The sequence below is a fragment of the Spermophilus citellus genome (assembly GCF_964194105.1).
Source record: "Spermophilus citellus genome assembly, chromosome: 3".
NCBI lineage: Eukaryota > Metazoa > Chordata > Mammalia > Rodentia > Sciuridae > Spermophilus > Spermophilus citellus.
The window spans coordinates 209,554,452-209,578,260 of NC_138184.1; the positions used below are offsets into that span (position 1 = coordinate 209,554,452).

The following is a 23,809-nucleotide window of genomic DNA, read 5'->3' on the forward strand; positions in this document are numbered from 1 at the left end:
CCCATAGAGTTAGAGAATACATGACATTTTAAAGAAATCAGATGAAGCTCATAGAGTTAGAGAATACATGACATTTTAAAGAAATCATCACATTTTAAAGAAATCATTCAATTCAGTAGCAACAGAGGAAGAAATTGTTGATAAAGATCATGCCCCTTCCATTGGAATCCACTTGGAATCCTCTAAAAGGTTTCTGGTTCAGGGAAAATCAGCACACTTAAATATGAAAAACTGTGAACAGCAATAAATACCAAATCCTTAGAGAGCTATTTCAAAGAAGACTAGTGTAAAGAAAAATAACAGCAAGACTTTCCTTCACACTAAAGCAAGTGAAAATTATATCCCAGTATCCTAACATGAATTAAATGACTTAATGAAGCTTGAAACTCTAAAGAAAACAACAAAGCATGAATTTATAAATGCAGACCAGATAGCTAAATAATAGAAGCAGGTAAAACCAGACTTGGTAAAACTCAGGAAAGAAATTGAAGAAAACCATATCCCTTTTGGAAATGAAGACTAATCTACAGGAGCATAAAGAAGAATAGGTAAGTATCATAAATAATAAAAGTAGTATAAAAGAAAAGAAAAATAAAGAGATAAAAAAGATTAGCCAGAAAATTACAGAGATTAGACAGAGGAAAGCCAGCATATACATAATTGGAGCCCTCTTAAAGAAGAATACCAACCAGGTGCAATTGCACACGCCTATAACCCCAGCATCTTGGGATGCTGAGGCAGAAGGATCATGAGTTCAAGGCCAGCCTCAGCAATTTAGTGAGGCTCTCAGTAACTTAGCAAGACCCTGTCTCAAAATAAAAGATAATAAGGACTTGGGATATAGCTCAGTGGTGAAGTACCCTGGGTTCAATCCCTAATAAAGAAAGAAAGAAAGAAAGAGAAGAGGGGGGAGAGGGAGGGAGGGAGGGAGGAAGGAAGGAAGGAAGGAAGGAAGGAAGGAAGGAAGGAAGGAAGGAAGGAAGGAAGGAGAGAAATCAAACAATGGACTGGAATAACATTCAAAAAAAATGTAGTTAAGAATGACTTTCTCTATATATCAGATGTGCACACTATATTTAGGGAAAAGTGACCCAGACATTTAACTCTTAAGACATAGAGTAGTAACATTAGATTTAAAAGACAAAGAGATTGTATGTTAGCCACTAGACAAACTGATGAAGTCACCTATAAAAGAACTGAAATAAGACTGATAACAGATTTCTCTATATCTGCATTCACTGGGAGAGTTAACTTACAAAGAGAAAGTTTATTTTGGCTCACAGTTCTGTAGGTTCTAGTCTATGATAAGGTGATGTCTTTGTTTGGGCCTCTTGGCAAGGATGGCACTTCATGGTAGGAACATGTGGCAAAGCAGACTACTTACAATAATGAGCCAGGAAGCAAAAGAAAAGGTGGGCTGTTCTCCCAGAATCACTGTTGGGGGTCACACTCCCCAGTGACTCAGGGACCTTCCATAAAGCACCATCTCCTGAAGGTTCATAACACCTCCCAGTAGCACCACCCTGAAGACTAAACCTTTAAATCATGGGCCTTTTGGAGAGACAATACCTATACTACAACATAGCAAATGTCAAAAGACAATAAAACAACATCAAGAAAATATTCAAGAAAAGACAGTGTAAGCCAAAGATTTTTTATTAAACCAAAATGTCTATTGAATAGCAACATTTTGAGGAAATTACTAGAAAATGGGGAGCAAAGTAGCAGGAAAAAATTTCAATAAAAGAATTAAAGATCTCAGCTCAATGACATTCTCCCTGGACCAAATTGGGTCATTGGCAAGCTGAACATATACTTTTTTTTTTTTTTTTTAAAGAAGAAAGAGAATAGATTTATTTATTTTTCTTTTTTTCTATTTTTTATTTGTTTTAATTAGTTACATAATGTCTTCCTTATTGTATTCTCTGAAATAATAAGAATACATTAGCAGTAGTGTTGAAAAACAGTGTCTTCAGAGAACCTCAAAAATTTGTGGAATTTTCCCGAAAGGTAGAAAACAGGTAGGATCAGATTCAACCAGAAGAAACTAGGACATCTTAAGATAGCACCAAAAGCTAGGACATAGCTTGAGTTTCAAAGTTTATATAGTGGGGCAAACATTAAATAATCAGTTAGTGACTAAATAGCTGAGTGTTCTCCAGTATGACGAAGTAAGCACTTGGCAGTGATAATTATCTAATGTTAAGGGCTGGAAAGACAAAGCAAAGGGCACTGGCTGCTGAAGAACCTTCATAGCATCCTGTCTCTCTTCTCCCTATCCAGGCCCGAGAAAGTATAGCAATATGGATTTTATGAATATGGATTTTCAGATACAAAGAGGACTACCCCTCAAATCTAGTTATTTGGGAAAAATTAATGAGAGAAGGGTACCAACTCAACAAATTAATGATTAAAGAAAATAGCTAGAAGTAAACTGAAGAAAACTAATTTAAAGTGATATTTTTAAAGTTGTTCTGAAAGATGCACTTCCATAAAAGAAATAAAAAAAAATATGAATTAAATATTTGTCAGTGAAATAAAAATTTCAATAAGTTGTACTCAAGGAAAAAAACAAAAATTTCCACATCTGAAGAAAGATTACAATTATCAGATTAATTATGACCAATTAAGCTTAAATATCACCAAAAGAAAAGAAACACTCCCCTTTTAAAAAGCTACATGAAATAGAATCATAAGGGCTTGGTAAACAGAGATTGGCCATTAGTATGTATCTGTGAATTTAAGAAAATGGAAGCAAACTCACTTAATGTGGGCCCCTCAAGATTTTCTGCATGATCTCCAGTTATTTAGAGAGCTGGGCCTTAGTAAGTTCTTAGGATAGAGTAATGTGATCAAGCTTCAGTGACACCTGAGTCAGAGTGTAGTATCTGAGTGGGGCCAACTGAATTGTCTTCAGCAATGTATGAATTGTTTTTAAAGATATCATAAATTAAGATTAAAAAGTAGGAACATGTTCTGTGCAATGCCAGTGAAATGAAAACTTTGACATCTTTAGTTTTCCAAACAGAATTACTATGATTTCACCCTTGGGAAAACAGTATTTACATCTTAATTTGTGGAAGTCAAGAAACCTGGGAAATGGCAAATAAGGACAGGTACTTTTAGTATTATGTAAAATTGAGAGATGCTAGACTTTCTTTCTTTCTTTCTTTCTTTCTTTCTTTCTTTCTTTCTTTCTTTCTTTCTTTCTCTTTCTTTTTTTCTATCTATCTATCTATCTGTCTATCTATCTATCTATCTATTTTTGGAGTTGTAGAAGGACAGAATGCCTTCATTTTTTTGTTTATTTTTATGTGGTGCTGAGGATCGAACCCAGTGCCTCGCACATGCCAAGCAAGCACGCTGCCATTGAGCTACAGCCCCAGCCCCTCTTTTCTTTCTTTCTTTTTTTTAAAAAAAAAAAAAGAATACAAAACAAATTTTCCTCTCACAGTCTTTTTTTTAATATACCTTTATTTTACTTATCTATTTATTTATTGTTTTATGTGGCGTTGAGGATTGAACCCAGGTCCTCGAACGTGCTAGGCGAATGCTCTACCGCTGAGCCACTGCCCTACCCCCGAGAATCTTTTTTTTTTTATAGTAATACTTTTTAAAAAACTTTACAATTATTCAAACAGCTTTTTGTTAAAAATACAAAAAATAGATGAATGACAAAAACAATCTGGTGGGAGGAGCAAATTGAATACTTGAAGGTCAGTATTGGTCAGTATTTGTATTTTAGGAAAATCATACCATGTTTTGTGTACATGATTTATTCTTTTTTTCTTTCTTTCTTTTTTTTGGGGGGGGGTGTGACCCTGGGGATTGAACCCATGGCCTTGTACATGTGAGGCAAGCACTCAACCAATTGAGCTATATCCCCAGCCCTAATTTATTCTTTATAAATGTCACTGTGTTTAATATCCTAACTTCCAACTTAGACTTATATATTCTTTGAAATAGAATTTGATTCTTACTGTTGTGACAAATGGCTGTTTCTCACATATTTTTATGAAAAGCTGTAATCTTTAATTGAAAGAATGGAAGCATCAAGATTGGCTTTTGAATATGAATTACATGGCTTAATTCAAAAAGAATTAAATTTAAAGTTTTATAAAATAAATGCAGGACTGAAGTTAGCTGTATCACTCTATTTGCATATTTGCTATCTTATTAAATTGAAGCAATATTAATAGGTTGCCTAGAACAGGAAGAAGGGAATTTCTGTAAGGAGGATAAAAATGAGGGTATGATTTCTATTTTCCCATAGAGTATGATTAGGGTTCACTCTTAGGAATAAATCAACATATTGTGTTCATTGATAAAAAATTATGTAGTTTTGGGGCTGTGGCTGTGGCTGTGGCTCAGCAGTAGCGCACTTGTTTGGCATGTGTGAGGCTCTGGGTCTGATTCTCAGCACCACATATAAATAAATAAAATAAAGGTCTATCAACAACTAAAATTTTTTTTTTTAATTATGCAGTTTAAAGAAAGCAGAAAGTTCTTTGACTCAACATGCTTTATTTTCACTGGTACAAATGCAAACCTGGAAAGGTATTTATAACTCTTATCCTGAATCTCTGCCAGGCTGTAAACAGTTGCAGTATGTTCATATGATAGGCAGGGGTGGTGTTTAGTGTCATTAAGGACAAATTCAGGTGGTGGTGGTCATTGTTTGAGAATGTAAAACTGCACACACACATTGGTTTCATTTGGGCACATATGTCAAGAAGAAGCTAAAACAATTTTATCTGTTGTCTTGTTCTGATAGATGTGTATGGACTCAGAAAAACATATGATCTACACCTTTGGTGGTAGAATTTTGACATGTAATGGCAGCGTAGATGACAGCAGAGCCAGTGAACCACAATTCAGTGGGTTGTTTGCTTTCAACTGTCAATGTCAAACCTGGAAACTTCTTCGAGAGGACTCCTGTAATGCTGGGCCTGAGGACATCCAGTCTCGCATAGGACACTGCATGCTATTCCACTCAGTAAGAATATTCTGTGCTTCTATTGTGTTATTTTGTCATGTATATTTTTGTAGGAAAAGAAGTGGTTAAATCTAAATCTTCACTAAGAGGACAAAGCTTTTAATTTTCTAGAAATAAGTGATTAGTTGTAGCAACGATAGAGAAAAATGAAATTTCCTTTAACAGAAAATTATTTGAGACTCTTTCCATCAACCTAGTAACTCCTAAATAGCTGTTACCTGAATACTAATCTACACAATTTTATGTCTAATTTTATTGCTTATCTAGATAGTAGAGCTCTTTCCCTTTCTTATGACTTTGCACTCACTTTTAGTAATTAGAAGGGCAATATTTTTATCTGTTCTCATAGCACAGGGAAAACCTTTACTACTCTCCATTAAGTACAAAGAATTAGGAATTGATTTTATATAATTAGAATTAAAATTTACCAGTAAAACCAGAATTTAGACTTTAATCTTTTCAAATGTTTTAAGGAAATGTTAGTCTTTATTTTAAGGACAGTTTTAAAACAATATTAAAAAGTATTTCATATGTGTCTTTTTTTTTCATATGTGTCTTTTAACATGTAGTTTAAACAAGTTCTCTCTCTTGAAGTAGAGAGAAGAGTATAATTATAAATTTCTGTATACTCATGAGTTCCAACAGTAATTAATACTCTTCTGTTCATTTCTCACATATCTACTCTGCCCATATTTAATTTCATTCCTTGATATGCCTTTGATTTTTATTCTTAAATTTTATTGTGCTTGAGTATTTTGTCCCATTTTCATAGATATGGAGCACCTATAAATACCTGAAACATAGTATATAACATTTAATATAGTTATAAAACTAAGAATATAGTTAACAATATTAACACTATAATTATAATATGAAGATTGATAATTTATGTAAACTGTCGATTATGATTTTTACCTGTTTTAGCGTACCTTTGTCAATTTTGTTGAAATATTTGCAGAATTGAAAACTTGGAACTTAATGGGTTACATAGCAGATCTCAGGTATTTTATTTTAATATAGTTGTCATATCCATGAGTTCTGCATTCTAAGATTAAACCATCCATGGGTTGAAAATATATATTTTTTAAATCTTGAAATTGAAAATTGTTTTCTTTCACTTAATGATTTTGATTTTGTACCTGTGTATCTTTTAAGGTTAAAACCTGCTTCGTGCAACAATACTGTATTACTTGCTTTATCTATAACAATTTTCAGAATAATGAAGCTAACAACAAAAATTTCTGAGAACTGTTTGAGATTGCTTTCTGATTATTTTTCAGTTTAGGATTTAGCACAATAGGAATGACTAGTCAAAAAATTATGATTTTAAAAAGCACTACAGATAATACTTTCTCAGTACAGTGATGTTTCCATTTGGTCAGATCATTATGTACAGATAAGTTTTTTTTTCTTTCTTCAAATTTCAGAGGTTTTTATTTTTGTGTTCTGAGTAAATAATAACGTATACACAGTACTGGACTCAAAACCCTAAGTCAGGATACTTTTTGGAGAGATCTTTTATTTGTTTTTCAGGGCTTCCTTCCCAACCTGGTATTTGGGATTGACCCAGGGCCACTTATATCTGATTAAACTCTATCAGAGCTACATTCCTTTTCGGTTTTATTTTGAGACGGATCAGCCTGGCGTTGAACTTATAACCTTCCTTCTGCCCTCAGGCTTTGGAATAACTAGAAATACAGGTGTGCACCACTACACCTGGCTGTGAGATCTTGGATTTTTTGTGTTTTGTTTTTTTGTTTTTGTTTTTTGAGTGGCATTTTAACAACAGAAGTTTATTTCTCATAGATAATTCTGGAGGCTGGTACATACAAGTGAGAGATCTGGTTTTTATCCCTGTTTTCTGGATAGGGATTAAAAAGGATCATTTCCCTGTAAATAACTATCCTTTATTAGGTTTTGGTTTCTCCTTCCTTTGTTTTTTTTTAAAAAAAAAAAAGCAGTAGCAAATGCACACATACACATAGTTGAAGCACACAGTGTGCGCTCGCGTTCTCTCTCTCTCTCTTTCTCTCTCTCTCTCTCTTTCTCTCTTGCTCTCTCATACATATACAGATATTACTTGTTGTTTCTTGCACAAAGGCAACAACCTGTGTACATTATTTAGCATCTTGCCTTTTTACATTAACAGGGTATCCTTGAGGTCATCTCTTAGCAGTATGTAGAAAGACTTCTCTTTGCTCTTTATTCCAGCATGGTTCTTCACTGCATGGGATCTATCATAAACTACATTTGTAGTGATTTAAATTTTAAAAGAACCATTCTGAATTCTTCACAGAAGTGACATATTTCTCCCTTCTTTGTCCCTTTCTTTTTCAGAAAAATCGTTGCTTATATGTGTTTGGAGGCCAGCGATCAAAGACCTATTTAAATGATTTCTTTAGTTATGATGTGGACTCTGATCATGTAGACATAATATCAGATGGCACCAAGAAAGACTCTGGGATGGGTAAGAGCATTTAGGGATTGATTTCCTGTCTCATGCCTTAGTTACTTTAGGTAGAACACTCTAACCCATTTTTTTAAAAACCATCCTTAACCCTTTCTCTGTTTTTTATTGAAATAATTCTGAGTAAGAGGAAGAAACTCCCTAAATCTTTTTTAAAATATGTGAATAACTATTGTTATTTTATTCAAGCAGAAAGACATATGACTTTCTACAGCAATTTGTGGGGGGGGGGGTGTATGCACACTTATGGGGGGAGGGTTATTGCAAGAAGCAATATCTTAAAAACTGTAATATTTTATATTTGCTAATTCTTTCTACCTTCTGTTTTCACTGTAGTGATCTATAGATTAGATAGCAGCATAGTAGGAAATATCTTTGTTCTGAGGGAAGAGTCATGTTATTGGTAACATCTGATAAGTTTATAAGCTTAGTATCTAAGAAGTTATTAGCCTAGTGATAGGGTAACTGGTTTGCCCAGTTTATGCATGTTGCCCTGTCATAATTATTTTTTTTTGTTATACCTGAACACAATATCTTTATTTATTTTTATGTGGTGCTGAGGCTCAAACCCAGTGCCTCACATGTAAGAGGCAAGTACTCTACTGCTGAGCCACAACCCAGCCCCTGTCATAATTATTAATAGTTCCCTTTGTACTCTCAAAAGTGTCTTGTTTTGATAGTTTATGGTTACTCTACATAATAGCTGATTTACCTGTGATTTCTATACCCAATAGAATGGCTTTGATCAAGCCCAGTGGTTTAAATTGCACATACGTGTGTGTGTGTGTGTGTGTGTGTGTATCTTTTATTATTATTGGGGGGGGGGGCTGAGATTGAACCCAGGGCTTTGTGCATGCAAGGCAAGTACTCTACCAACTGAGACATATCCCCAGCCCTACAAGATAGATTTTTAAATTGCTGGTTGTTTGAATGTGGATAAAATGAGGATAAAAACACCAGTCTTAAGTATATCATTTCTGGATACTATGTTGATTAGTCTTCTAAAACAGAGCCAAAACTAGAAAAAATATCTTTTTCTTGAAATTGTTCATATTAAAGAAGAAACACCTTTAAAAATATTCTTCTATAAATAGAAGATAGCACCAAAGTTTAAAATCTACCTGTGGAGTAGTTTGACTGGAGGACTCTACTCCAATCTTTTCTGCTAGACAGAAAGCAAGAGGTTCACCCTCTAGAGATTTATCTTCACTACTACAACTAATAAATTGGTTAATCTTGATGTCCAGTTCCCAACACAGTGGCTGGGTTCACAGCCCAGTATTCCTAAAGTGTTTCCCACTTTAGGAATACTGGGCTGTGTGAACACAGATTTCTATTAAGTTTTTATTTCTTCACTTTTGCCACACAGTTTGTTAGACATCTTCTGGGTAGGACCTTGCCCATGAGAGAAAGACAAAACCTAAACAAATCTGAAATAATGAGCAGGACACAATAAATAAAAAATAATCAAGATCACCTTAGAGAAAAAGATATTATAACCATTAAATTATAATAGGATACAATTGGAGATAGATGAAAAATAGCTTTTAAGGAATTTGTTTTGCTAGAATAAAAAAGTAGAAACACTGTGAGATTAATAGAAAGAAATCTCCCTTAAAGTAGAGAAAAAAAATTAATCTAGCCAGGCACCATGACCCATATCTGTAATCCCAGTGCCTTGGGAGGCTGAGGCAGGAGGATTACAAGTTTAAGGCCAGCCTCAGCAACTTAGCAAGGCCCTAATCAACTAAACAAGACCCTGTCTCAAAATAAAAAGTGGTGGGGATGTAGCTCAGTGGTAAAGCACCTCTAGGCTCAACCGCCAGTACCCCCCAACACACACCAAAAAACAATCAATCCAGAAAATCCACTTTTTCTTCAGTGAGCAAAAAGAATGTAAGAGACTAAAATAATAATAGAAATTTTCCAGGGCTGGGGATGTGGCTCAAGCGGTAATGCGATCGCCTGGCATGTGTGCGGCCCGGGTTCGATCCTCAGCACCACATACAAACAAAGATGTTGTGTCCGCCAAAAAAAACTAAAAAATAAATATTAAAAAAAAATTCTCTCTCTCTAAAAAAAAAGAAATTTTCCTCAAATTAAAAAGTATTGACCTCCAGATTATAAATGTTCTCCTACAGAAGTCAGTAAACTGAATTTAATGAATAAATTCATGAAGTCCTCTTACCATGAAGTCATATCATTATGCATTGTGCAGTTCCATTTATCTGGTATAAAGAGAAGTTCTTAAAAGTTTCTAGAGCAAAATGAGGTTCAAAGGAACAGGACTTAACAACGATAGAAATTCTCAGCAACATTAGAAGCTATAAGATAAGGGGAAACCACATTCTTGAAAATTTTGAGAGAAAATTATCATCAACTTGGAATTTATTTCTAGACAAACAGTAAAACAAAAGGGAAAAGTGTTATTTTCATACATGCAAGGTTGATCAGTGAAATATGTTTTCCTCCTTGTAATAGAAAAATCTATTAAATGCTAGGCCTGGTGGCACATGCTTTATAATCCCTGCAACTCAGGGGATTGAGGCAGGAGGTTGACCCTGTCTGAAAATAAAAAGAATTTGGGATGTAGCTTAGTGGTAGAGTGACCCTGGGTTCATTCCCAGTTGGGAGTAGAAGGGGAAGTAAAGAAAAGCCATTAAACAGTGGCTTAAACAATTATAGAATCATTTCTCTCACAGAATAAGAAATCCAGAGTTAGATTGTCTGGCATTAATGTAGTGATTCAACAGTTTCTGTTATGCTCTTCTTTAACATGAAGCTGTAGCCTCATGCCAGCAAGTTGTGTGAACTACCTCAAACATAATTCCTTTGTTCCAGGTAAGAAAAGAAAGAAACAAAGCAAAACCTGCCCAGCAAACTCCTTGTGGTACTCTGCATACATTTATTTCATTGACTAGAACTGTGAGACCTGGCTTCAGTAAGTCTAGGAAAGCAAGTATTTAGCATTTCCAGTCTTCATGTAGTACACTGGGGGTAGTGGTTTGGAAATGGCTATTGGATCATGCAGTTAGTGGTGTCTTAAGCAGTGTTTCTTGGGATGTTAGTACACCTTATACACTAATAAAAATCAGTAAAAGTAGCAAAAAGAAAACATAGGAGCTGGGAAAAAGAAGATCCAATACAGGAAAGCAACAAAGGGGCATCCCAAGATGACACTTGCACAGTGAACTTAATGAGTATCCAGTTCAAACTAGTGCAGGATAACAGAGAATAGACCTTTTTTTTCCTTACCAAAAATGAGGTTTATAGAGCCACTGCAGTTGCAACCGCAACCATAACCTCTGGCAGCAGCTGCCTCGCTGCCACTTGCCTGCTGTCATGTGCCTTTCTGCTGCAACAGAATGCAATTTAGCATTGTTCCAGTATAGCTTTCTAAAGACATCTCTATGGTGATAAAAATACAAAGGTCGTTTGCCAGGGTTTCACAGGTAAGCTGGGCACCTTTCATAGCTAGCCTGCAGGCATTGGACCATGGCACCAAACTCAGTGAAGGAACCACTCCAGGGAAAGGAGGCAAGACACATCTGGATTTACCTGCCTTTAATACTGTGAAGGAGGCCAAAGAACAGACAGGAGCAACAGCTTCTGTCATGTATGTCCCTCCTTCTTTTGCTGCTGTGGCCATTGATGAAGCTATTGCAGCAGAACTCTCCTTGGTTGTGTGCATTACTGAAGGTATTCCACAACAGAATATGGTAAGGTTCAAGCACAAACTGTTAAACCAGGGAAAAACAAAGCTAATTGGGCCAAACTGCCCTGGAGAATGCAAAATTGGCATCATGCCTGGCCATATTCACAAGAAAGGAAGAAAAGGTATTGTGTCCAAATCTGGCATCCTGGCTTATGAAGCACACCAAACAACACAAGTTGGATTGGGGCAATCTATGTGTTGGCATTGGGGGTGATCCTTTAATAGAACCAGTTTTATTGACTGCCTTAAAATCCTTTTGAATGATTCAGCCACAAAAGACATCCTATTGGTTGTTGAATTGGTGGTAATACAGAAGAAAATGCTGCAGAATTTTTGAAAAAAAAAAAACATAATTCAGTTCCAAATGCCAAGCCTGTAGTGTCCTTCATTGCTGTTTTAACTGCCTCCAGGCAGGAAAATGGTTCATATAGGAGCAATTATTGCTGGAGGAAATAGTGGAGCTAAAGAGAAGATTGCTGCTCTTTAGAGTGCAGGAGTTGTGTTACCATGTCTCCTGCACAGCTGGATACCACCATCTAGGAGGAATTTGAAAAGAGGAAGATGCCAAAAAACAAAAAGGTCCTGAAAATGTGGAATGAGTCATGATAGATTTATGAACCATTGAAGTTTACTTCTGTTGTCCACCAATTGTCAGCCTTTGTGCCTGGCCTTGGTCTTTCATCAAAACAGGAAGCCAAAGTAAAGTTTTAGAATGTCCTAAATTGAGATATTTTCACCTGTTGTGTAACAGGGACAGCCATTTGATTTGGGGAAGGAAAAAAATATGAGGTTTCTAGACAAAAATAGACTAAAAGATGTGCTTAAGCTTTTGGAATAAAAAGGTAATTAGGTAATTAGCATTATCTGAGAAAAGACAGGAACACACACACAAAAAAGGAAAAAATTTGTAAGAAAGGGGACATCATCACAGTAAATTTATTAGCTGTACAAGTGAGTAGTATTTCTCTAACCATAATTGTGCAAAAACTCCAATAAGTTTAACCAAAAAAGGGATTAAAATTTAGTGGGAAGGTGTGTCATACAAATCTTAAAACGGGAAGTCATTAGGTGATGTCTAAAATAGTAACTTCAGTATATATGATTTAGAAGTATGGATCTAAATGGCTAGTAACATTACCTTGTTTAAAACTCTCTCTTTTTTTTTAAATTCGTTTATTTTCTGTTGCCATAAGATAGTGTGGAGGCATCTGATTTAATCTTTTACTTCCTCTGGCTTTTAAGAGTTAATTTAGATTCCCAGCATCTCAGAGAGAGAGAGAGAGAGAAAGGGGTTGATTTTTTAAAAACTTTCTATTAGAATAATTAGGAGGAGAGTGGTAAGACTCCTACAGTTCTGACCATAGCTCTCACTGAAAAAGATAGTGAATAGTAATTGATACAACAAATGTGCTGGCTCAGTGTTAGACTTGGGTGCAGTTGTGAAACAAGGAGATCATAATATTTCAAAGTGCTAATAGTCTAGCTAGTAGATAATATTCTCATGGATAATAATGACTACTCTTTATTTAGACAATGTTGGGGATGCCAGAATATCTTCAATTGTTGGTGTTATTTACAAGTTGGAAAATTGAAATTATTGATGTTAAGTAATATATTCAACATTACACAATGAGAATTGAATTTAATTTAGAATATAATGGAAAGAGGGTATTTTTTCCTGCCATTCTGAACTGTATTTTTCAAGATTAGAAAAAAAAAAAAAACTGCTAACTGTGATAATGGCAGAATAGTAGTTTAAAAAAAAATCTAAAGTAAGTAGGCTTTAATGGTTATCATCTGAAAAAATTTTTAAATATGTAATTAGATAGTAGTTTGCAAAATTGTTTATTTGAATGCTTTAGTCATAGTTATCACTAGTTTTAAAATTAACAAAGTATGGTACTTGTTCTTTTTTTTCAGTTTTTGTTGTGATTCTACAAGTAATAATATTGTAGAGAATTTTTTAAATATACAATGATACCAATAAAAATTATCAAACCATCTAAGATAAACTATTAACATTTTGGCATATGGCATAATCTTTGATAAAATTATTTACTATATAAAATCTGGTGTAATTTTTGTCTTCTGTATTTTTTTTAAGGTGTCAATGGACCTTTATTTTTATTTATTTGTATGCGGTGCTGAGAATTCAAACCCAGTGCCTCACACATGCTAGGCAAGCGGCTCTACCTCTGAGCTGCAACCCCAGCCCTAGTGTATTTTTAAATTTACATTAAATTGTAATTTTTTTCATCATTCTGGTTTTATTACCATGAACTAGAGTTATTAGTAGAAAAGACAAGTGGACTCATTCCCTAATTACTACTATAATCACCTTTTCTAAAATCAGAATCACCATTTTTCCTGTGCAATATTCAATTTTTAAATGGTTTATGGTGAGCTGCACCACAATGTAATAATTTAATTCATTAATAATATTTGTTGATTGTCTGCTAGTATCTAGGTTTGTCTCTCTTATTCCCTCCTTTCCCACATAGTTCATTGTCTTCTGTATGGAAAGTATTATTTCAGGCATTTGGGAGTCAACTGTGGACCTAGGGAATGAAAGTCTCTCAGAGGATTCACATTCTTGTGGAAAGAAACCTACAGTGGTGTTTAAAGTACTGTAAAGAAAATGATTAGATGCTATCTTAATGAGTAACATTGAGGTTTCATTTAGATAGAGTAGGTGAGTAAACCATGTCTGAGGAGGTACTCTTTAAGATTTAGGATGAGAAGTAGAAAATGAGGAAGAACCACATGAAGAACTAAGAGCAGAGTTCCTGAAACAGAAAAGAAGTTGATATGTTCCAGAAACAGATGGGCTGGTGCAAAGGAGGAATGTGGGTATGAAATGAGATGAGAGATATAGATATGAGGGTCTTGTATACATGCTAAAAATTTTGTTCTGTTTCTAAATAAATTAGAAAGTGTTAGAAAGGTTTAATGTCAGTGTCTTGATCTGATTTGTTCTGAAAATACCACTCTGTTGTCTAGGTATACATTTTCCAAGTGGTTAATTTTGATAGTTTTCATTGAGTTGCACTGATCAAAGGCTATGTGTATAATGGGTGTTATACTGAAGATTTTTATGACAGAGTTGAGCATCCATAGGATTAATTGGAAATCCCCTCCCCAAAAACTGTAACAGTTATACTTGGAATTGAGGAACTTCAGTGGCTCTGTTGATATAGAGTGAAACTGAAATTACTTTCTTGTCTTCCTTTTTATTCCCCTGTTCATTTCTATCTCCCTCCTTTTTTGTTTTCCTTCCCTTCCTTTCTTCTCCCTTTCCTTTTACCCTTTTCCCTCTTCCCCTTCACTATTCTAGCTTTCCAGGACCTATTTCAGTTATCAGAACTATGATATATTGCCCTGTATTGTTCAGAGCCTGTTAGTTGAGACACTTTAGGCAAATTACCCAAGGTCTCAGACTTTGTTTCTGCATTTGTGAATTACCAGAATTATAATTTAAGGAAAATAATGTGCCTGCTCATGGCTTCTCTGTGAGTGGAGATGAATTAACTCTCAAGTTTGAGTTGTTATTGTTACATGTCTCAGTTTTCTCAAGAGGATATCAATACTATCCTCAGGTAATACTGATCTGTCCAGTAATTATCAAGTCATGTCAGTTTTACTCCATCTGTTAGCATTGCTGTTTCACTGTGTACTAGTTTGGACATTATTGCCTATTTGGTTTGACTCTAGTCATTCTCTTGTTGCGTACTCCATATTTTCCCCAACCCATTCCCCATATTGCATGTACAATACAGCTGTTCTGTTTTACCTATTAAGAATAGAACCATATGCCTTCACATTTATTCAATAGATATTTTTGGCCAACTGTTAGATGCCAGACAGTAAGCTAATAAGTAGTAGGTAAGCAGCTTGGAACAAGCGCTCTATTTTCAAGAAGTTTATGGTTATGTATGGAGAGGAAAAGGAAATAAATTGACCTTATCTTTTGATGAATGATAATTAAGATCAGAAAATATCTTTAAAAAAATACACAACTGGTGGTTTTTCTTTCTTGCTTTAAATCGTTTAATCATTTGTGCTTGCCTTCAGGATTAAGTTTAAACTCAGCCTGACTCAGTCATGACAGGCCCCAACTTAGTTAGTTCTTCAGTCCCATTCTTGATTTCTCCATCCTCTCTTCTACCAACTCTTCCTTCATGATCACTATAAAATATTAAATTTTTATAGTTAATATACATTTTCTTGCTTTTGGACTTTCCCTCATTCAGTTCTCCCCAGCTTTCCTTCCTACTTTCAAAATATAGTTAACTCATGTTTTATTCTTTTAGCTTATAGATAGCTGTCATCTTAAATTCTTCTGTAACTCCTTAAGTCCAGGTTAGAAATTCAAGTATGTGGCTCTAGCCATGATTGTTAACACAGTCATTGGTATCATCTACTAATATAATCTTTTTTTCCTCAGTGGGTTTTTTTTCTGATTATCTTTTTTAAACTTTATTTATTTATATTTTATGTGGTACTGAGGATGGAACCCAGTGCCTCACACATGCTAGGCAAGTGCTCTACCCCTGAGCCCCAGCCCCAGCCCCAGCCCCTGGCAATATAAACCTGTGAAAACCTGTGACCAAATAATCATACTTTATTCAGGATTTCTTAAAGAGGATTCATTCTTTTAAGTATTCTAGGTCTCCCAAAAAGCATACTGGATTCAGAAAACCTCATATCAAAACTATGATGTACTGTTCTTCCATGAAATTACTTCACTTTAAAAAGTACATATGCATTTTATTTTATTTATTTTTTTTATTCCTTCGCTCAGAAGGAAATTATAATTTAAATCAGTGGACTTGGCAGCTACTTAGAAATAAGAGATTTATTAGCATTGTGTCTAACACATACATAATTACATCAAAATTCAGCATATCTAATTTGGGTTTATCTCTTAAGTTTTGGCAATATGACCATGAACACAAGGGGTTTAGCAGACTCCCTGTATGTAAGCTCTGTATTTAACAGTAATTATGTTTAGAAGATGATCTGTCACAACACTAGAGTTTTATGATTTGCTATAGAACCTGTTTTATAGTAGAAGTACTTTCTCATATCTGTATTCACTCAAGGTAACATATATGGAGTTTTCACCATTTGCCAGATGCTAATGTAATAGGGAGGGAAAAGCTTTACGGCTTCTCACTCCACTGAAACTCTCAGGAGACAGGTTGGTGAGAAAAATAGATTTATTCAAAGCCAGCTTTGAGGAAAATAGAGGAGATCTTTTTATTTTTCAAATCTCCATTTTTGGAGATACCAAAAAAAAAAAAAAAAAAAGGAGGAAAAAAAAAAAAAAAAGGAGAAACCAGGCTTAGTTGTGCCTACCTGTAATCCCAGCTACTTGGGAGATTGAGGTAGGAAGATTGCAAATTTAGGTCAGTCTCTGCAATTTAGTGAGACCCTGGGTCAAAAGAAAAAATAGAAAGGGATGGGGTTTTAGTTTAGTGGTACCATACATCTAGGTTCAATCTCTAATCCTACGGGGGTGGGGAAGAGTAGAACAAAAGGGCAGGAACTAGACACATGTAGATTTAAGTTAGGCTGTGTTAATCCAGGAGCATGTCAAATTTAAATTCCTTGACATCTGTTCTCAGCATGAAGAAATAAGAGCAGTTATCAGGAAGTTGGGATGCAAAACAGTAGTTATCAGGTAGTTGTTTATAAATTCAAAGGGGTCTTGTTTCATTAAGTCAAGCATTGGTGATATAGTGCTCTTACAACTGATCCCTGTTCTATAATAGTTATATGTTTACTTTTCAAATTTCTTAAATTCTTTTAACTCTTTTTGTTCTAACCATTTTAGCAGATTGGATGTATTTGAAGAAATGGAGAATTGAGAATCAAAAGATTTGGCCTCTATTCATCTGGGTCTGCCTATAATCCCTTTGCAACTTTGGCAAATTTATGTAATTTCTCTGAACCTGATTATTCATCTGAAAATGAGGGGATTGGACCAGTTGATCTTAAGACTTCATCTAGCTCCAGAATCTTGACATTTAATTTCATTCCCTTCTGCTGTTTGGCTGTAAAACTAACATTGAAGGGCTGTGTGAGTTACATCTGCAAGAACTGATATATCTATAAATATATTTTCATGAAAATCTTAAAGGCAAAATCTTATTTTAATTTTGGCTCCAGGAATGTACTTATTAACAGTTTTTAAAAACATAATGAGTCTTTATGTTTTTTGACCCTTTTAGACTTTTAGCAATTAACTAAGACCAAGTTATCATTATAGAGAAGACTTTGACCTAATGATTTGCTATAATTAATATATTGCTGAGCTATGAATGATAATACTTATTTTCAATGTAACCTTACTTCTTTGCTGACTTTAGTATCTTTCATATTTGGTATGTTATTACCTCTGATAAAAACAGATTCTCTCAAAACTATTAGTAATAGTAATTTTCCCTAATTTTTTCTTCTACCTGTTAGTATAGCTTTGCTGGTTACAAGCTTATGAAAATATTTTAAATTGTTAATATAATAATTTTAACTTATTTGATAGTATATGTGAATGAATTAGTTCATCTAAAAATATTCAAGAACACTAAAGACAGCTTTGAAAATGAAAGATAATGAAATAGTACTAGCATTACCCGATATTTGTAAAGCTACACTTTGTTACAGATTAACAGAATAGAATAACAGCATTAAAATATCCCTAGATATGTTTGATAATTTAGTATATGGTAAAGTTGGCATTTCTAATCAGAGAGGGAAAGTAGATTATGATATAAATCTTTAAGAGTTGGCATTTTAAAAAGAAAAGATGAAGATCTGGATCCCCGTTTGACTCCAAAAGCATAGAAAACAAAAAAGGAGAGAGGGAAGGGGGGAAGGAAGGAGGATTTATAGAGATAAGCATATTTATCTCTATAAATCATATTTTTTTCATAACTTTTTTTTTCATAAGTTTCTTTTGTCTAATTCCATTGATACCACTGTAATATCCCAGTTAATGAAGATGGAGATAGTGGGCTTTTCATTCTTCATATTGTATGATGACTATGATTTTATAAAAATTTATGTAAAGTTAACATGTGTGGCCAAGTAATTAATATATATATATATATATATATATATTTCCAACCATATAGGACTGTGTGTTAAAAGTGATGACTTTTCAAAAGTGGGAATTTTTCAAAAGCAAGATATTTTAATTATAAACTATTAAGAGTATTGTTTCTTCCATTCTGTCTTCCCTTCTTTTTTTTTTTTAAGAAGATGTGGTTTTTTTTTTTTAAGAGAGAGTGAGAGAGGGGAGAGAGAGAGAGAGAGAGAGAGAGAGAGAGAGAGAGAGAATTTTTAATATTTATTTTTTAGTTCTCGGCGGACACAACATCTTTGTTGGTATGTGGTGCTGAGGATCGAACCCGGGCCGCACGCATCCCAGGCGAGCGTACTACCGCTTGAGCCACATCCCCAGCCCCTCTTCCCTTCTTTTAAGAAACTTTCTAGTGGCATGAAGACAGTTTTAAGGATTGGACCAAGACAAAATTTAGTTTAAAACAAATTTAATTTGACATTTTTGGAATATTTTTGGATTGAGATCACTTCTGCATATTCAGTTACTCTGTTAATATCTAGGAATTAGAATAGTTTTAAGAAATGCTCATACCACCACTATGCTGACTCACCTGCCCAATGACACAAAACTACAAAACCAGTTACAAGGCCAAAATTGTAATACAGATGTTTAAAACAATCTAGGATTGGGAGCAGATATTTTCAAACATGCCATAAAACCCAGAAATCATAGAGAGATTGTTTGATATTTTGCAAATCAATAAAATTATATATGAATACTTAAATATCAAATAGTAAATGACCAACTAGCAACTAAGATAAAACTTAGTATCTTACTGTAAACAAAAACTCTTAGAATAAATCAGTCAAAAAGGGATAATCCTCTAGTAAGACAGTGGCACATGGCTTGAGTAAATACTTCAAAGAAAAAAATAATTCAAATAATGAGGAAATGTACTTCTATAAAGATGCTCAACTTCATAATTTTTAAAATAAAAATTAAAAGATCATTCATGAATGTTGGTATGGTCATGAGAAAGCGGACATTCTCTTAACTCTGGATGAAATGTAAATTAGTACAGTCTTTTGAGAATACTTTTTATCAAAATATGAAAGATATATACTCTTTATTTATTTTATAATACTTTTTTAATTGACAAAAAAATTTTACATGTTTTTGGGGTACATATAATGCAGTATATGTATACAATGTATGATGACCAAATCAGGGTAATTAGCATTTCCAGTTCCTCATATATGCATCATTGATTTGTGTGAGCAACTTTTGAACTCTCTTCTAATTATTTTGAAACATATAACAAACTGTTGTAAACTACAGTCACCTTACTGTTCTACAGAGCACTATTGCTCTAATCTAAGTATAATTTATCAACTTCTATATTCCCTCCCCTCTACCCTTCCTAACCTCGAGTGAGAACTCCTCTACTCTACTTCTAGATCAATGTTTTTAGCTTTCATGAATAAGTGATATTATACAATGTTTGTCTTTCTGTGCCTGACTTATTTTCACTTAACCCATTTTGCCCCATCATCCCAGATGTGATGGGGCAAAATGGGCTAAAAACTTAAATATAGAACAACATGTGATTATATAATATATAATAGGAATATAGTTATAATATTAATATAATATATAAGCTTGAGATTATTATTTCCAACCTATTTCAATGCACCTGTGTGAGTTTTATTGAGATATATATTCTTTAACTAAGCACTTTTCCCCCAGGAATTCATCCTACTCACATAATTTACAGCTACATTTAAAAAATAAATGAATGAATGAAGAAGTAACTAAGTAAATAAAGATATACAGATATATTTATTGCAGTACTCTTTGCAAGGGGAAAAAGTCTGGAAACAACTTTTAATTGTTCACCAGTTTATGTGGTTAACCATTGGTTAGATGGTTGATCCATTGAATGAGATTAATGTTTTGTAGCTTAATATAAATGAGGTAGATCAGTAAATACAATATTGTTGAATGTCAAAAACTAGTTACAGTTTTACAAAAAATAAATGATGAGTGGTGGAAACCCAGGTTTAAGAAAAAATAATAATAATTTGAAACTGGAATTGTTGCTAGAGCTTAATAAGGTTCTAGCCAACACTTAAAATATCCCAAGTTTAGATGATAATAATGTGGCAACATTGTTATTTGCCTACCCAATTATCTATTGATTCTTTCTTATTAAACAAATCATAATTTTGTTTAATGGCAAGTTACCCAGTCCCAGAGAATGAATCATAATTAGTTTAAACCAGTCATTATTACCCTTTTGCAGATTATTTCTTCACATCTTTCCCATATAACATAGTTCTGGCCAGTGAGACATAGAAAACTCAGCTGGAGGACTTTGGAGAAAAAAAAGTCCTTTCTAATGAAAATGGAGCTAAAGAGTCTTTTTCCATCCCTTTGTTAGGTGTTCCATACAAGGATATGATGTTTAGAGCTGATACTGACAACTTTCAAAAATGAGGGGAGGAGAAATCCAAGATAATTGCAGAGATGCTAATCTAGTACCATGACCATGTTTTGGTTGAACTATCAAAATAGTCCTGAGACCGATATGCAAAATTTTGTTATATGAGCTAATTAATCCATGTTAGGTTATCTTGATTCCTAACAAAAAGAGAACTCTTTTTATTAAGTTTCTTATTTCTGTGATAATTCCAAAGCTTGTTCTTTTCCTATGCTAAAGTAATCAATAATAAATATGGGATTTTGACCATGAAGTTAAAGGAGGGGTGTGTAATGCAGTAATGTGTCTTCTTTTGGAATTGAAAAGACTTTAAAAATATTGCTATTTTTATCCCCCCTCTAAGATTTCCTTATAAGTTAAAAATTCTGACAACCATCCTCATTTGCTTATTAGATAAATCAAGAAATGAGAAAAAAATATGATTCAGACTGTCAGATAAAATATTATTTGACTTCCTCTTTTAGTTGTCCTATTTTAAGTTTTGAAGGTTCTGGAGAAGAAATAGGAAAATTAGAGGATTATTATTGTGATTTCTTACAAAATTTCTAAAAATAACAGATGGCAGTGATAGTTGTTTGTTATATAATTCTCATCCTCTTGTTTTTTCATACAAGTGTCCTTTCAAAATGTGTTCATTGTTAACATATGATCTCATTTATTCATCTTCTTGATTAATTTTTCTTTGAGTCAGTTTATTAACTACTCTTTTAAGATTCCTGGCATTGAGTCAAGCTTTTTGGCAGTTGAGTTTAGAAGTCTTTAAAGTCATTATAAATTTGTCCTTTTTCTCTCCTCCCCCACCCATTATAAACTATTAAATTGAAGGTTGTATTAGTAGTTGTGACATGTTAGTATAACAGCTTCTTTCTGGGTTTTGGCCTTTAAGTCTTTTTGGTTGTTGATAATACCATTTTTATTGAACCAATTATTGTAATTATAAATGTACACGTAATTAGTGAAGCAAAATTCAAACAACGTAGACTACTATAAAATACTTCTGTCAATGTAGTAGACTAACATAGACTCTTAATTCCATTACCCAAAATCAAAACTGCAGAAATAAAATTGAGAGGCAACTAGATTTCAGAAATTAATTTTAAAGGAGTCTGAAGGCTGTCTCTCACCCACCTTACATCACTTCTTGTCCTTTCACTATAGAAGCAAAGAGCAACATTATGGCCTCACAGAAACTATTGGAGTTCAGAAGTGATACAGATATGTACTGATATCTGCTTTCAATAGTTTTATTTCTTCTTCTATTCCTCCTTTAAGTCCAGGGAGACTGCCATCTGCTTTCCCCAAAGATTGAAAAGTGTAAAATCCTTACATAGGGGCATGCTAGTATACAGAAGTGATTAACTGGTTCTTTGTGCCTGGGCATCACTGCCCTATGACTTTTCCTTTCATTTCCCTTAAACTCACTAGTACTGTTGCCAGTTCAAGCCTAGCTTCTGAGTCCTCAGAGATGTATCTTATCAGAAGGAATAGCTTATGTCCTGAAAAGTATCACACAGACCAACATAACTAGACAATTATCTCAAAAGAAATTCATAAATTTACAATATATATGATCTAAAGCAGTGTTGTTAGAGTAGATAAACCAAGAATTTAAAATAAATATGATTGCCTTTCAACCAGAACCTCCATCTTTCAGTAGTTTGCTAAAATGAGGAACACGAAGGGAAAGAGGACAGGTTCCTGACACAGGTTCTCTAGGCATTATAGAAAACATGGAGTTGTTCCTTTGGTCACATACATCTCAATCTATATGATAACTGGTACTGTAGACCTCAAGGGGATGAGTACTGTTAAAAGAGGAATGGGTACATGGCAACAAATGTTATCATGGCAAAACTGAGTGTACATTCTGTCAGCAGTACTGGGTACTATGGCCCACTCCTGTCATCCCAGTGACTCAGGAGATTGAAGCAGTAGGATCACAACTATGAGGCCAGCCTGGATAATTTAGAAAGACCTTATCTCAAAAATAAAAAGGGTTGGGGGTATAGCTTAATGGTAAAGTGCCCCTGTGTTCAGTCCCTAGTACCAAAAACAAAGCAAAAATTCTTTCGATATTTTTGTAAGCAAATAGAGACAAGATTTTTGCCAAGAGAATTAATTTGTTTATTAAGCATATCAAGTACTCTTAAGACTCATGACATCTTATTAAATTGCATGAAGGAAATGATCAGGAGGACCAGTGGAAAGGAACCTGAACTGCTAGAACCTATTCCCTATTAATTCATAGCATAATTAAAACAAAAAAGTCTGTGTAAAAACAAAACAAGGGCTGGGGATGTGGCTCAAGCGGTAGCGCGCTCGCCTGGCATGCGTGCGGCCCGGGTTCGATCCTCAGCACCACATACCAACAAAGATGTTGTGTCCACTGAAAACTGAAAAATAAATATTGAAATTAAAAAAAAAAAACCAAGTTCTGTATACTTAAAGCTATAAGGGGACATATGCTACAATCATAATATAGGCTAGGTGTGTTGTCACACACCTGTAATCCAGCAGCTTGAGAGGCTGAGATAGGAGGATTGCAGGTTCAAAGCCAGCCTTAGCAAGGGACTAAGCAACTCAGTGAGGCCCTGTCTCTAAAAAAAATACAAAATAGGGCTGGGGATGTGGATCAGTGGTTGGGTGCCTCTGAGTTCAGTCCCTAGTACCCTCCCCGCTCCCCCAGAAAATAATAATGTAAGCAGGGTGAGTGAATTAATCATTTGAAAAATTAGAATGAATACACTTCCAAAAAGAAGTAGGGAAAAATAAAGAGAAAGTATGAAAGAAAGGCTACATGTGGTGGTGCATACCTGTAATCCTAGCTATCAGGAGGCCGAGTCAGGAGGATCGAAAGTTTGAGGCCATCCTGGGCAACTCACTGAGATCCTGTCTCAAAATAAAAAGGGCCAAGATATAGCTCAGTGGTAGAACACTTATTAGAGGCCTGGGTTTGATTCCCAGCACTGCCGCCAGGAGAAAACAAACTAAGAAATATAGAGAATAGTTGTACACATGCCAACATCAGTTAGAAAAATAAAAATTTTAAGAAGACAAAGGAAATG

At 34.3% G+C, this 23,809-nt stretch overlaps 1 protein-coding gene and 1 pseudogene across 3 annotated transcripts in view; both read left to right on the forward strand.

Moving 5' to 3' along the window:
* The window catches only part of MKLN1 (muskelin 1), a 162,728-nt gene that overhangs the window by 106,382 nt on the left and 32,537 nt on the right, over positions 1-23,809 (forward strand). For both annotated transcript variants that reach the window (XM_081283892.1, XM_081283893.1), the window contains 2 exons: positions 4,775-4,996; positions 7,334-7,463. In XM_081283892.1, the coding sequence (XP_081140018.1) occupies positions 4,775-4,996; positions 7,334-7,463 (352 nt within the window). The remainder of the gene's footprint in view (positions 1-4,774; positions 4,997-7,333; positions 7,464-23,809) is intronic.
* On the forward strand, positions 10,489-11,665 carry LOC308645318 (succinate--CoA ligase [ADP/GDP-forming] subunit alpha, mitochondrial-like; annotated as a pseudogene). The gene is made up of 2 exons: positions 10,489-10,493; positions 10,866-11,665. The product of its transcript is annotated as a succinate--CoA ligase [ADP/GDP-forming] subunit alpha, mitochondrial-like (transcript).